The following is a 14891-nucleotide window of genomic DNA, read 5'->3' on the forward strand; positions in this document are numbered from 1 at the left end:
CGTCCCGCAGCAGGATCAGCCTCAGACCCGAGCCGCCCGCAGCCATTGAGCAGTCCGAGCCGCCCGCAGCCATGAGCAGCCGAGTCGCCCCCTCAGCCATGAGCAGCCCGAGTACGCGCCAGCGACGAGCTCAGCATGAGCAGCCAGAGTCGCCCGCCAGCGACATGAGCAGCCAAGTCGCCTCGCCAGCCATGAGCAGCCAGAGTCCGCCCGCGCAGCCTTGAGCAGCCAGGTCGCTTCCGGCCAGCCATGAGCAGCCAGAGTCGCGCCACGCACAGCCATGAGCAAGCCAGAGTCGCCCGCCAGCCATGAAGCAGGCCAGAAGTCGCCCGCCAGCATGAGACAGCCAGAGTCGCCCGCGCAGCCAGGATCGTACCAAGAGCCCACCAAAGCGGTAATTGAACACATGGTGGAGTGGGGGCACACGTTCCCGCACCCGAGCGCGCCGGCCGATAAATAGGCCCAACCACCGGCCCCCACCTTCAATGGTCAGGTTGTGTCGGTCGGAGTCCGCACCTTTGGGGGGGGAGGTAACTTTCACGCCCTGGCCTTAGTATTCTTTGTTTTCTTTATTATTTTAGTTAGGTCAGGGTGTGACATGGGAAGTTTGTGTTTTGTCTAGTTTAGGGTGTGTGTATTGTTTAGGGGGTTTTGTATAGTGTATGGGGTTGTGTTCAGGAGAGAGGTCTAGGAAAGTCTATGGTTGCCTGGTTTGGTTCTCAATCAGAGACAGCTGGTTATTGTTGTCTCTGATTGGGAGCCATATTTAAGGCAGCCATAGGCTTTAGGTGATTGTGGGTAAWTGTCTATGTTCTATGTTGCATGTGTGCACTTWGTTCGTTTTAGCTTCACGATCGTTTGTTGTTTTTGTTCGTTTGCAAGTGTTTGTTTTTTTCTTCATTAAAAGAAGATGGCTTTCTTACACGCTGCGCCTTGGTCCACTCAMTCGTCTTATAACGATCGTGACAATACTTCTCAATTTTCAATACATCTTCTGTTGTACCTAAAGGACTATTGGTTTGCAGGACAATGAGAAGCAACACTACTTTTGTTCTATGTTTTGCTTCTAGTGTATTATTTCAATGTGAACAAACAAATTCAATTTGTTCTCTCAAAGGTTCACTCATGAAACGCTGGGCCATGGCATGGTCAGTAGCATCCTGGAGTGGAACAGCCTAAAGATTGGTGTCATGGGCCTGGTAGAGGAGGACTGGCTGGATACCCTGGGCACTGTGGACAAGAACAACATCCACTACACAGACTATGTGGAGACAGCTGATCGCCTTTCTGCTGAGCTGAGGGACAAAGGGGCTGACCTGGTCATCGCAGTCACACACATGAGGTGGCGTAATGACATCAGGCTAGCATCCGAGTCCAACGGTGTGGATCTCATCCTGGGAGGACATGACCATGAGTATGGGGTTCTGGAGGTCAATGGGATTCTGATCGTAAAGAGTGGCTCAGAGTTCAGGTACCTGTCAAAGATTGACGTTGTGAAGGACCAGGATGGAACGTTCAAGTACACCTGTGAAAAGAGAGCTACAATGAGAGACCTTGAGGAAGATGCGGAAATCAAACAGATTGTGAAAGGATACACTGACAATATGCAGGTGAGTATTAGCTTACAGCTAGATTTGCTTACAGTAGCCTAGTGTGTGTTTGTGTTAGTAGCCAGCCCAGATGCCACTAAGATGATGTTTTATGAATTTATGTCACTTTGTCTCAGCATATGCTTGGAGAGGTCCTGTGCCACACAGACGTGACCTTGGATGGACGCTGCGCCACCGTGAGACGAGCAGAGTGCAACCTGGGTAATCTGATCACCAACGCCATGCTGGAGGCCACTCATGCTGAGGCGGCGATTTTAAACTCAGGTTATTACACCTTCCATAKATTTTTTGTTCCAGTCATAAGCATAGTTTAGGTTTATTTATTAAATATTGCCTCCATATTTGATTTCAGAATTGAAAAAAAATAGTGCAGAGTTGTTCAATTCTGAAAAAGTTTGGCACCCAGGTCTGTCTGTTGAATCATGATTCTGTCCCTGTATAGGTACTCTGCGTTCTGACCGCTTGCACCCGGCGGGTCCCCTGACCATGCATGACCTGCTGCAGATCCTGCCACTAAAGGACCCCGTGCTGGTGGTGGAGGCTACGGGGCAGCAGCTCTACGAAGGCCTGGAGAACGGGGTCAGCATCTACCCTGATTTAGATGGAAGGTACCGCACTGGAACACACTGAAAAGGCACCAAAACCACATTATGAGTGAACTGGTTTTATTGTAGTTACTGCTTTATTCTCACAGGAAAAGCAATCACAATAGTTTTTGACACAAGATGCATTTTTCCAGATTTCCCCAGGTTTCAGGGATCCAGTTTGGCTTTGATCCCAATGGAAAACCTGGCCACAGAGTCATCGCTAAGACAGTGAAGGTTCAAGGCAAGAGTCTAGATAGAGACAGAAAGTATGCGGTGGCCATGAAAGAATTCTTAACTAAGGTAGGGTATAGTCTTCAGCTTCATATTAGCACACTCAGCCACAGCTACTGGAATAGTGTTGTACACTTTCCCTACGTTATATACAACACATAAAGTCATCCATTAGTTAGCAGCGGAGGATGCAGTGTTTTTAAGTGGACAGGTAAAACTGTCTCCTCACAGCAGTATAGCAAGCAGCCATGTTGGTATCAGAGCGAAATAAACATTGACAATATTCTCCTTTATATCCTCTCTTGTTTTGTCCTCAGGGCAAAGATGGCTACACTATGTTCAGTAGCTGTCCTCATAGGCACGACATAGAGAATGCTCAGATCCTGTCGACCATCCTCATCAACCACTTTGAGTCTGGCCAGATCGTCAGAGGCACGAAGAGGTGCATGTCTGGCCACAGGATGGGCCTCATCAAGGTGTCCAGCAGCCCCTCTGTGTCTGGTGAGCACAGCTGCCTCATTCATTCGTTAATTCATTCAGATAAGGAACCTCTTATTCAATATGTCCTGCTTTTCATTGTTGTGCTGATCACATCTGTGAATGACAGTTAACCTGGAGTGTGTATTGATGGTGTTTCTGTAGCCATTGAAAGTACCAAGAGTGAGAATCTGGAGGGAGAGGAGGTGGGAGTGGCTGTGGTGCCCGGAGTGGAGGGCAGGATATTCCATGTCTACCCTGAGGGCCAATCAGAAACAGAAGGCTAACAGTGGGTAGGGCTGTTCCTCATCAGATAATTTCACAGAGCAACTCAGCCATGACTCCATAGTCACAGTGTAAGCCAGGGGAAATTACATCAAGTTTCACATCTCTCATCTGCCTCTTGCTTTTTATCAGCCTTATAAACAGGCGGACTGTCAATGAATGCTCAGACAGCAACATGAGATTAAGTAATCCATTACTTGTAGTACTGTTGAAGCAATCAAGCAGCAAGCAGTCCTTGAAGTTTTAAATACAATTTATTGACATGATTCAAAATTACACCACATTTTTCCCCCTTGTCAATACAGTTGAATATTGACAACTAATATATTACAGAAAATGTATTTATTTTGAATGATCATTTTGTGGCATATATGGTGGCAATGTATAAGGATCTGAACGGAGAAGGAGGAGGAACAGTGTACATGTGTTCATGACAACATTATAGTAAAAAGGAAATGAATTGAACAAAACTCACCACTGTGTTTTTGTGTTAAAACCACCCCTGACTTGATGTTTTCATTTTAAATTAGATAGTTTCAGTCAATGTGCAAGGCCATTGTTCCTCATAGCAAATTACATCTTGACAACATCACAGTGTTGGGTGAATGAATCAGTGATTCCCTGCTTCTACCGTTGAAAGAACCCTGCTGTAACGGATGATAATGTGGGGTATTATATGGCCTATACTGTTTAGGAACTTTCTGGTCATGCTGCAGGGCTTGACATCATTTCTTTTTGCCACTTGTCCCTAGGACAAGTAGGACGGAATATGTAGTTGTCCAAAAGCTCAAGGGACTTGTGCAAAAATAAAAATACATCTGTAACACCATATTAAGTGTTTATAAATACAAATAATTCCATCAACATTTCTATGGTGGTATTTTGGCTAGGCTAGGCTACTTTGACACAAMGTAAGACATGCTTCATAAAATTACATAAAACATCCAGGTTTTAAACAATCAAGATTATGGTTAAGTAGTTTGAAAATGGTGACCGTCTCTTCTCAGATTCAAGGTGGGTGATGTGCGGCTTGCAACAGACACTGTCCTTCACTCTCTGGTTTTGTGACAATTTGATCTGAAGGAACCATGCCTCAAGTATGTAGACAGAATCAAGCCTTTAGACGTTAATGCTAATTATCCTTCATTATATTTGTCAAACATGACTGGCCTTCAGACTATATTTCTGTATCATTAAAGTTGAACGACTCTTTCTGGCATTGGTTTGGACAATGTGCATATCATCTTAACTTTGACATGTAGGCTTTTTTATTTATGTACATGAAAAATGTATTTAAATATTATTCCAATGTTGGCCTCTGATCCAATTCTGATCAGAGTAATTGTTTGATGTTGTGAATTTTGTGATACATTTTTTACTTGTCCAATCAGACAACTTAAATCTATATTCTTGTCAGAAACATTTTGTTACTTGTCCCGGACAAGAGGACAAGCATTAATGTCCATCCCTGGTTAGTCTTTACATTTAGGGACTCTGTGACTTGGGTCTTTTTATTCTTTTTATTCTTTTGAATAAAATAAAACCCAGGAAAACCATGTGGTTGGTAAAAATCAGCTGTACAATACTCTTAACAGCGCAATAGATGATTTCAACTGTACAATACTCTTAATAACAGCACAGTAGCTGATTTCAAGCAATGCCACTGTGAATACTTTGAATTGGAATGACTACAGACCCAATGAGTGCTCTGATGCTGGAACTAAACTAGAACAGAAGTGAATGAATTGGATTCACAATTCACTTCAAAGATACACCGCTGAGCAACCCATTTTCTAAATGGAGGWGTAGAGGAAACGCAGAATTCTATATTTAAAAAAATATAAAATAATACAGTTTTCTGTACATATCAGTGAAACAAACCATTAGAAAGGCTTGAGCAGAGTTCTACTTCTGTCAGGAGTGAAGGCGGCTTACAAATTATTGCTATTTCCAATCACACTGAAGACTTAGAATCAATCCAGGTACCTCTTTGTTGTTGCTTATTTACATTAAACTTGAAGCAGTATAGGTCAACTGTGTACAGATCATGTGATTCCCCAATGCCCATATATGGTACCGTGTTTCCTCAATTCAATAGGGATCAGCTGGGACACTGTTGGTTGTATTCTACCAAGCACATCTCCAATGTGTCTGTCAATTACTCTGCCTCCTCTCCTTCTTTAACCCCCTCCCTTCCTCTCTCCATCCATCTACCCATCTATCCTTCCGTCTTCAGAAGAAGTAGCAGAGAAAGTAGAAGATGATGAAGCCGGTGACCCAGTTGACGGACTAGATATACTGTATATAATGACCATGTCCATGCGTTCTCAAAGTCCGTGGCGTCCCCCAGTTCCGCAGGGGAACTGACGCCTGGCTATCGCAATAGATTGCCTTTGGAAACCTTGAGAGGGGTTAGAATGACAGGAGAAAATCTGGTTATTTCAACTTTTGGTCACACTTTATTCGGATATTCCGGATTTCTATATTATCAACAAACTATCTGTTGATAATCAACTGCTTGCTAAGGTTAGAGATAGGTTTAGGGTTAGGGTAAGGATTACGTTTAGGGTTAGGATAAGGGTTAAGGTTAGGGTTAGAGCTAGGATTAGTAGCTCAGTCCTGTGTAGCTCAATTGGTAGAGCTTAGCGCTTGTAACGCCAGGGTTATGGGTTCAATTTAAAATGTATGCACTCAGTACTGTAAGTCACTCTGGATAACAGCATCTACTAAAATGTAAAAATGTAGATAGTTAGTTGAAATGTTACTGATAGTCTGTAGATAGTCTGCAGAGAATCTTCAGATGGACTATCCAAATAAATCTGCATGTACGTTAATCAAGTACACAGTAAGTGATAAATAATAATGACGTAATCATTGCATATTGGCAATAAATAAATACATTACCATGTGGTTATCTTATTGGTCATCTCTATTTAGATATTATGTTTTATTTCCGACTGTAAAATAAAGTATAAGCATTATGTTTTCTCATTCATGTCTATGGACAGATAACAACACTCACCTCCGGAAATACGGAAAAGTTTCCTGCAGCTCTGGAGCGGCCATTTTGCACAGCTTGCCTTCTGGAAAGTCTGTTTCCGTGAGAGCTATATCCTTGCTGTGTGGTGCTGTGTGGTTCAACTCTGCAACACATAGACACAGAACAAGGACCTTCCTTGTTAACTATCTGATTATCCTAGCAGCAAACACTATTACAGTTTATCTCTAGCTATTTGAGTAGATTCTGGTTAGACATTTGCACTTTTTTATTCATGTGTGATACATACAGGAATAAACATTTATTTGGAGGCAAAATAAGTGTTTGATTTGAAGTAGTTCAAGGTGCTCTGTCTCCCTCTGTCTCCCCCCTCAYACAGCTACAGTTGTCCCCGTTTTGACCTTGGCCTGGATAATCAGCAAAAGAATCTCATCTAAAAACCATGCTGTCCAATCATTGTCAAGCACCCTTAATGTGTTTGAGGTTCTCTCCAGTACAGCCTCTTTGCTTTCTGTGGCGTTAGCCCTCAGCACACAAATCACCTGCATTCAATCACCTAACACAATGCATCTGTAATCAGTGTATAACAACGAATAGTTTATATTTCTGACTCATGTTAATGTAGGTAGTGCAAAGGAAGCAAGCAAGGCCCAGTCTACATAAGCTTAGCTGTGGCAGGTTTGACCCATTTTGAAACCTGCCTTTATTCAGTCCATAGCCCTCCATCATATTAATGTGTTGTAAATAGAAGGCCCAGTTACATTTTTTCTCATTGGTCTGAATGACTCATCTGGTCAGTGCTAGACCCAAGGTGTGTAATACTCCCTAGAGGACTCTCTGCAGGAGGGTAGTGAAGCAATGCGCAGAGTAATAACTGCATGTTCAACAACACAGATAGTAACAGCTCACTAATTCCCCATSACCACACAAGCAAGTTTGTTTTGATTTGTTCATCATCTATACATCATGAATTGTCATAAATGCAGTACCAGTTTTCCAAAATTGAATAGCATGACAAGACATTTCATTTCGTGGACAGTGATAACTGTGTCTTGTCTTTGAGTACAGTAGAACAGTATGTTCCAATTCTCTACAATGATTTCCTTTCCTTATCTTTGTCCCTTTGTGATCACTGATAGGTGGAAGTACTGGATGGTRCCTTGCCTATTCTTTGGCATATGACACAGAGTAGAAGCAGTGGCATGACAGGTAGACAGACTGGTACCCAGGCTAGATGGTACCCAGGCACTGCGTTCATCCACCTCTGGCCTGCTCGCCTCCCTACCTCTGAGGAAGTACAGCTCCCGCTCAGCCCAGTCAAAACTGTTCGCTGCTCTGGCACCCCAATGGTGGAACAAACTCCCCCACGACGCCAGGTCAGCGGAATCAATCACCACCTTCCGGAGACACCTGAAACCCCACCTCTTTAAGGAATACCTAGGATTAGATAAGTAATCCTTCTAACCCCCCCCCCCTTTAGAGTTAGATGCACTATTGGAAAGTGGTTGTTCCACTGGACATCATAAGGTGAATGCACCAACTTGTAAGTCGCTCTGGATAAGAGCGTCTGCTAAATGACTTAAATGTAAATGTAAATGTAGATGGCGGGCTGTGCACAGACCTTTCAGATGGCAGGTGGCAATGACAGCTAAATAGACTGGTACCTAGGCTAGATGGCAGGGCCGTGCACAGACCTTTAATGGTGGCAGGTGCTGTTTCAATGAAAAATGGCACCAAACCCACCTTTTCTTGAATTTTTTGTAGATCACTTTTCGCACCACTGATTTAGACGTCGCCTCTGGAACTGAGGCATTTTGACGAGAAGCTTTGACATTTTTGAGCAATATAGACTCTTTCTGCAACACCGACACTACACTCGGATCTACTAAATTGTAGAGCAAGCTACCGCAGCTGGCACAGAGACGAGTCAATTGCATTGTGCTAGGCTCCGCGTTGGTTGCCAGTGTGGTGTTGGGTATGTGCGAGAAACCACATTGATTCAGACAGCATCAGCATGTGTCCATCGCCGTGGTAATTAATAGTGCCTTTCTCTATAGACAAGGATGGACTGGTGAACAGAGCGAGTGGTGAAGCTGAATATTGATGTCGAGTAGTGTGTAGTCGTCGCGTAGTCACTTGATTGTGGGGATTATGACTGTAATGTCTGCTAGTGTCGGTGAGGCTGAGCTTCACTTACTTGGGATTGTATCGTGAGAAGTGTTCCGTAGAAATGTGAAGTTGAGCGACTGCGATGTGCAGGTAATATGAGCGCTAACTGTTTTCTAATGCTTCTAGAGCTATGATACAGTGTATGGCGGCGTGGCTGGCTGGATGGCTGGTGTCATTAGTAGTTGTGTGTAGTACTGAGGGCGAACGGGGTGGGGTCAGCTAGCGGATGTAGTGACGGCGCTGCTGCGCGTTGTATGCTCTTATGTTTTCAATTTATTATTTGTAGTTAGGACATGTGTGTGGACACATAGAGGGAGCTGGTGGGTGATTAGTGGAGTGGTGGTGGGAGAGGTGGTGGTGTGTGTGGTGGTGTGTTATGGGGGCTGGGGGTTTCTCGGGTTGGGATTGCTGGTGGTGTTATATGGCGTAGAAAGTAGGTGGAGGGTGTGTTGGTGTAGTGTATCGTGAGGTTGGTTGATGATGTGGTATGTGGGTCGTGACGCTGATGTCGTATTGGTGGGTTGGTGAGAGAGTTTGGAGGGTAACTATGTGCTGAACGGTTGTGTAGCCTTGTAGTGGTGGCGACGTACGGTGGGGTATTTAGCGTGTCGATCGGGGGTCTGGTCGGTTTGTTTGTTTGGTGTGAAGAGGTGTGGTTTGTTGATCGGGGACGGGGACGGTTACTCCTTCGTGCTTAGATAATAAAGAGGATGCTTATTTGCCTGACGTGGCTGCGTGTGGTTGGTCCGCCAATAACCGTCTCACAGCGAGGTCGTTGACAGAATGTTCCTCGACCCACAAGGATTCCGGAAGCGGCAATGTGTGGGGGGTACAACGGTGGGGTGGGTGGGGCAGACAGGACCTCTCCAGGCCTACACTAGCGTGGCCTTCCCTTAGCGGTCAGTTCATCGGAGAGGGAAGGCGATATATCTGCGCGGTAGTGCGCTCAACGGGGCGCCCCGTGGGCACAACCGCTTACATTCCAGTTCTCCTCCCATGCTCCAGGATCCCTGTGCTAGGGTGGTCTGTTGGCCCGCTTTAAACATGCGCTTCGTCTGGGGGTTTCTGTGCGGAGGTGAATGTAGTCGCCTGTGGCCTCTTGTTAGAGAGGCTGAGCAGGCAGTAAAGCCGAGAGGAGGCGATATGAGGAGGCAGCACGGAGACAAGGCTGGAAGCCCGTGAGTACAACCCAAACATTTCTTGGGGGGGCCTTTAAGGAGTGTGGCGAAGTCAGGTAGGAAACCTGCGCCTACTCCCTGACTTACCGTGGAGAGCGAGAGTACGGGCAGACACCGTGTTACGCAGTAGAGCGCACGGTGTCTCCTGTACGCGGTGCATAGCCCGGTTCGGTACATTCCAGCTCCACGTATCGGCCGCGGCTAGACTGAGCGTTGAGCCTTATGTCAGAAGCCGGCCCAACGCATCTGGTCACCAGTGCGTCTCCTCGGGCCGGCGTACATGGCACCAGCCTTACGCATGGTGTCCCCGGTTCGCCTACATAGGCCGGTGCGGGTTATTCCACCTCCCCGCACTGGTCAGGCGACGGGGAGCATACAACCAGGTAAGGTTGGGCAGGCTCGGCGCTCAAGGGAGCCAGTACGCATGCACGGTCCGGTATTTCCGGCGCCACCTCCCCGCCCCTACCCAGTACCACCAGTGCCTCCTCCACGCACTAGCCCTATGGTGCGTGTCTCCAGCCCTTTACCACCAGTGCCTAAACCACGCAACAAGCCTCCTGTGTGTCCCCAGAGTCCTGTGCGTCCTGTTGCTGCTCCCCGCACTAGCCCTGAGATGCGTGTCCACAGTCCGGTACCACCAGTTCCGGCACCACGCCTAGGCCTAATGTGCGCTCCCAGGGTCCAGTATGCCCTGTTCCTTCTCCCCGCACTAGCCCTGAGATGCGTGTCCCCAGCCCGGTACCACCAGTTCCGGCACCACGCACCAGGCCTACAGTGGCGCCTCAGCCGGCAAGAGTCTGCGTCTGCACAGCGATGCCTGAACTGCCCGTCTGCCAAGCGCCATCTGAGCCATCCGCTACCCAGCGCCATCTGAGCCATCCGTCTACCCAGCGCCATCTGAGCCATCCGTCTACCCAGCGCCATCTGAGCCATCCGTCTGCCCCGAGCCATTAGAGCCGCCCCGTCTGTCCCGAGCCGTCAGAGCCGTTCGTCAGTCAGAGCCGCTAGAGCCATTCGTCAGACAGGATCTGCCAGAGCCGCCAACCAGACAGGATCTGCCAGAGCCGCCAACCAGACAGGATCTGCCAGAGCCGCCAACCAGACAGGATCTGCCAGAGCCGCCAACCAGACAGGATCGCCAGATCCGTCAGCCAGCCATGAGCAGCCAGATCCGTCAGCCAGCCATGAGCAGCCAGATCCGTCAGCCAGCCATGAGCAGCCAGATCCGTCAGCCAGCCAGAGCAGCCAGATCCGTCAGCCAGCCATGAGCAACCAGATCCGTCAGCCAGCCATGAGCAGCCAGATCCATCAGCCAGCCATGAGCAACCAGATCCGTCAGCCAGCCATGAGCAGCCAGATCCATCAGCCAGCCATGAGCAGCCAGATCCGTCAGCCAGCCATGGGCCGTCCCTCAGTCCGGAGCTGCCTCCTCATCCGGAGCTGCCCTCCTCAGTCCGGAGCTGCCGTCCCTCAGTCCGGAGCTGCCGTCCATCAGTCCGGAGCTGCCGTCCCTCAGTCCGGAGCTGCCGTCCCTCAGTCCGGAGCTGCCTCCCTCAGTCCGGAGCTGCCGTCCCTCAGTCCGGAGCTGCCGTCCCTCAGTCCGGAGCTGCCGTCCATCAGTCCGGAGCTGCCGTCCCTCAGTCCGGAGCTGCCCCTTATCTGGTGCTCTCCCTTATCCTGGTGCTCTCCCTTATCCTGGTGCTGCCCCTTACCCTGGTGCTGCCTCTTAGTCCGGAGCTGCCCCTTAGCCGGAGCTGCCCCTTAGTCCGGAGCTGCCCCTTAATTCAGTGGGTTAATGTGGAGGGGGGTCATTGAGAGAAGCTAAGGAGGCGGTTAGTGACTGTGGTGGGGTGGGGACCACGACCAGTGCCGGAGCCGCCACCGTGGAAGGAAGCCCACCCAGACCCTCCCCTAGACTGTGTGGCTGGTGCGCCCGGAGTTCGCACCTTAAGGGGGGGTTATGTCACGCCCTGGCCTTAGTATTCTTTGTTTTCTTTATTATTTTAGTTAGGTCAGGGTGTGACATGGGGAATGTTTGTGTTTTATCGGTTTGGTGGGTATATGGTAAAGGGGGTGTTGGGTGTAGTGTATGGGTTTGTGTTGAGTGTATGTGTCTAGCTGTGTCTATGTTGGGTGTAAGTTGTCTATGTCTGAACGTTTGTAGCCTGTATGTGCACTACGTTTATTAGCTTCACGGTCGGTCGTTTGTTTGTTTTGTAAGAGTGTTTTGTTTTCGGTTCTCCTTCTTCTTAATAAAAAGAAGATGGCTTATTTTCCTACTGCTGCGTTTTGGTCCGTCAATCCTCCACACGATCGTGACACTAGAGTCTTGACTACCTGTGTTCAGTGCTAAATTTGTAAATCGGGAGGCGCCGGAGCAAAAAGTGAGCATGAGAGGGGGGTGACCTTGGGAGCTCTGAGGTACAGATACAAAAAAATCCCCTCTACAATAATGCACTGCATGCATATAATCACATTTGCATAGTGGTATAGAGCAGTGGAGTAGAGTCGCTTACAGAACTTGGATACAAAAACTTGTCCTTTTATAAACACATTTCATGTAATTCTAGGTCATTTTACTGTACATGACAAGAGACATTGGCAGAATATTTTTCATGCTGCACAAATAATTGAAAGGACAAGCTTCTTTGACTGCCAAACTGGGAATCTGAGACAAATAAAAGCAACCACGTCTTGAATCCATCAATAGCCTCGGCTTAGTTCTGTGGAGACACACACATTGTACAATATGAGTCGAAAATCATAGTCCTAAATAAAAGCGTTCCAGTTTCACTGACTGCAGCCGATGCGCTTGTGACAAAAAGCCTATCTCTCTTGTTTAACGTTGAAAAGCAATGTTCTCTCAATAGGCCTATTTGGAAGTTGATAAAATATGTTGGTAGCCTACACCAGTCAGATTAGAGTCTTCTCTTTTCAGCAGGAGCCATTTGCTTTCCAGCCTTTGTTTTTCCGCGATTGTATTTGAAATATTGCGAAAGGTGTATTTTGTCTGCATGCTGTTCACTGACTGATTTGCCGTGTATTACCGACTGCAGGCTACGCCCTTGCTATTGGGCTACAATAACACAGCTAGGCAATTTTTTTAAAGGATGCTATTGATCCTCTGTGGCTAAATTATAGGCCTTCTCATGGTGTAGTATTCTGAATGATTTAATTCATTTCTGAACAGACGGCAGTAATTCTATAACTTTGGCAAATGTATTTAAATCAGGGATGGGCAACTTTGATGGGGATTGGGGATCACAGAAAAAACAGAACTTATACATTTTGCCATGGGGCAGAGAGAAGATTTAGCAATTTTATAACTAATTTCATGCAATTCTACTAATTTCGCCATGGGCTGTAGAGAAAAATGTGCAGTTTTACAGCAAATTTCCTGCAATTCCACACATTGTGCCATAGGGTGGAGGCAAATGTTTGCAGTTTATAACTGATTATCAAGGGGCCCCACCCCGTTCGGTAATTCAACCATGCTTGCTACAAGTTTAGATAGTTGGCCACTTGACTAATTTACAGATCAAAAAAAAAAAAGCTCACGGGCTAATTGAGTGACTGCTGTGGGAGTGCAAAGGAGACCCCTATCTGTTCACGTGCCTGCTAAATGTTTCCACCACGGCTCTTCCAACTGCAGTATCTTATAGAGCAGGGGTCGTGAGAGAGACAAGGAGAAAAGTGTTTGGATAATGTGCTCACGCTTCTGGAAGAAGACATGTGTGATGTTGGTCCCTGCAGAGTGGGCAGGGGGTGTTTGTTGGGCTGTTCTTGGCCAAGGTACGGAGACAGGGCTCACAGAAGATGTGGTTACAGAGGTGGCACATGTAAGTGCTGAAGTAAGTGTCCAGACACACAGCACAGACAAATCCCTCTCTGCCCCCAGCCCCCAGAACTCACATCCTCCTCCACACTGCTGCTCGATGGGTTTTCTGTTGAACTCTGGGACACAGAACATGAGGGTTGAATCATTGTATCATTATTTCAAAAGAACAGGATAAAAAAAAGATAATCAGTTGGGTTCCTGTGGAACTCTAGGACAAAAACTCTTGGACAGAAAATGTGTATTTCCGTTTGCAGAATATTTACATAAAGCCTGGAATAAAATAAAAAGGGCTACCTATAACTAAATAGTAAACATATTTGTCTTCTAGGTGGTTAATGGTGTGTATATAGAATGTGTATAGGCTTGTTTCCCATATCAATCGTTTCTTTGTGTCAGACTGGGTTCAAGTGACATCTGTTTCTTTTTTTTAATGGTTTATGGTATGTATGTACAGTTGAAGTCGGAAGTTTACATACACCTAAGCCAAATGCATATTTTTACCTCTTGGGGATGTCATTCGAGAACATAATGTTAACTTTCACTGCTATTTCGGATGACACACAGCTGTACATTTCAACGAAACATGGTGAAGCTCCAAAATTGCCCTCGCTGGAAGCCTGTGTTTCAGACATAAGGAAGTGGATGGCTACCAACTTTCTACTTTTAAACTCAGACAAAACAGAGATTCTTGTTCTAGGTCCCAAGAAACAAAGAGATCTTCTGTTGAATCTGACAATTATTCTAGATGGTTGTACAGTCGTCTCAAATAAAACGGTGAAGGACCTCGGCGTTACTCTGGACCCTGATCTCTCTTTTGACGAACATATCAAGATTGTTTCAAGGACAGCTTTTTTTCATCTGCGTAACATTGCAAAGATCAGAAACTTTCTGTCCAAAATTGATGCAGAAAAATGAATCCATGCTTTTGTTACTTCTAGGTTAGACTACTGCAATGCTCTACTTTCTGGCTACCCGGATAAAGCACTAAATAAACTTCAGTTAGTGCTAAATACGGCTGCTAGAATCCTGACTAGAACCCAAAAATGTGATCATATTACTCCAGTCTTAGCCTCCCTACACTGGCTTCCTGTTAAGGCAAGGGCTGATTTCAAGGTTTTACTGCTAACCTACAAAGCGTTACATGGGCTTGCTCTTACCTATCTTTCCGATTTGGTCCTGCCGTACATACCTACACGTACGCTACGGTCACAAGACGCAGGCCTCCTAATTGTCCATAGAATTTCTAAGCAAACAGCTGGAGGCAGGGCTTTCTCCTATAGAGCTKAATTTTTATGGAATGGTCTGCCTACCCATGTGAGAGACGCAGACTCGGTCTCAACCTATAAGTCTTTACTGAAGACTCATCTCTTCAGTGGGTCATATGATTGAGTGTAGTCTGGCCCAGGAGTGTGAAGGTGAACAGAAAGGCACTGGAGCAACGAACTGCCCTTGCTGTCGCTGCCTAGCCGGTTCCCCTCTCTCCACTGGGATTCTCTGCCTCTAACCCTATTACAGGGC

General features: G+C 46.7%; 1 protein-coding gene across 1 annotated transcript; it reads left to right on the forward strand.

The window, feature by feature from the left end:
* Positions 1-280: 280 nt before the first annotated feature.
* LOC111957578 (trifunctional nucleotide phosphoesterase protein YfkN-like) lies at positions 281-6625 on the forward strand. Its single transcript, XM_070436905.1, has 8 exons — positions 281-414; positions 1118-1610; positions 1727-1874; positions 2053-2218; positions 2350-2497; positions 2746-2904; positions 6391-6437; positions 6568-6625. Exons 1-8 carry the CDS (start codon positions 281-283, stop codon positions 6623-6625), a joined length of 1353 nt encoding a protein of 450 aa, XP_070293006.1.
* Positions 6626-14891: the final 8266 nt, after the last annotated feature.

The sequence above is a fragment of the Salvelinus sp. IW2-2015 genome, linkage group LG33, assembly GCF_002910315.2.
Source record: "Salvelinus sp. IW2-2015 linkage group LG33, ASM291031v2, whole genome shotgun sequence".
Classification (NCBI taxonomy): domain Eukaryota; kingdom Metazoa; phylum Chordata; class Actinopteri; order Salmoniformes; family Salmonidae; genus Salvelinus; species Salvelinus sp. IW2-2015.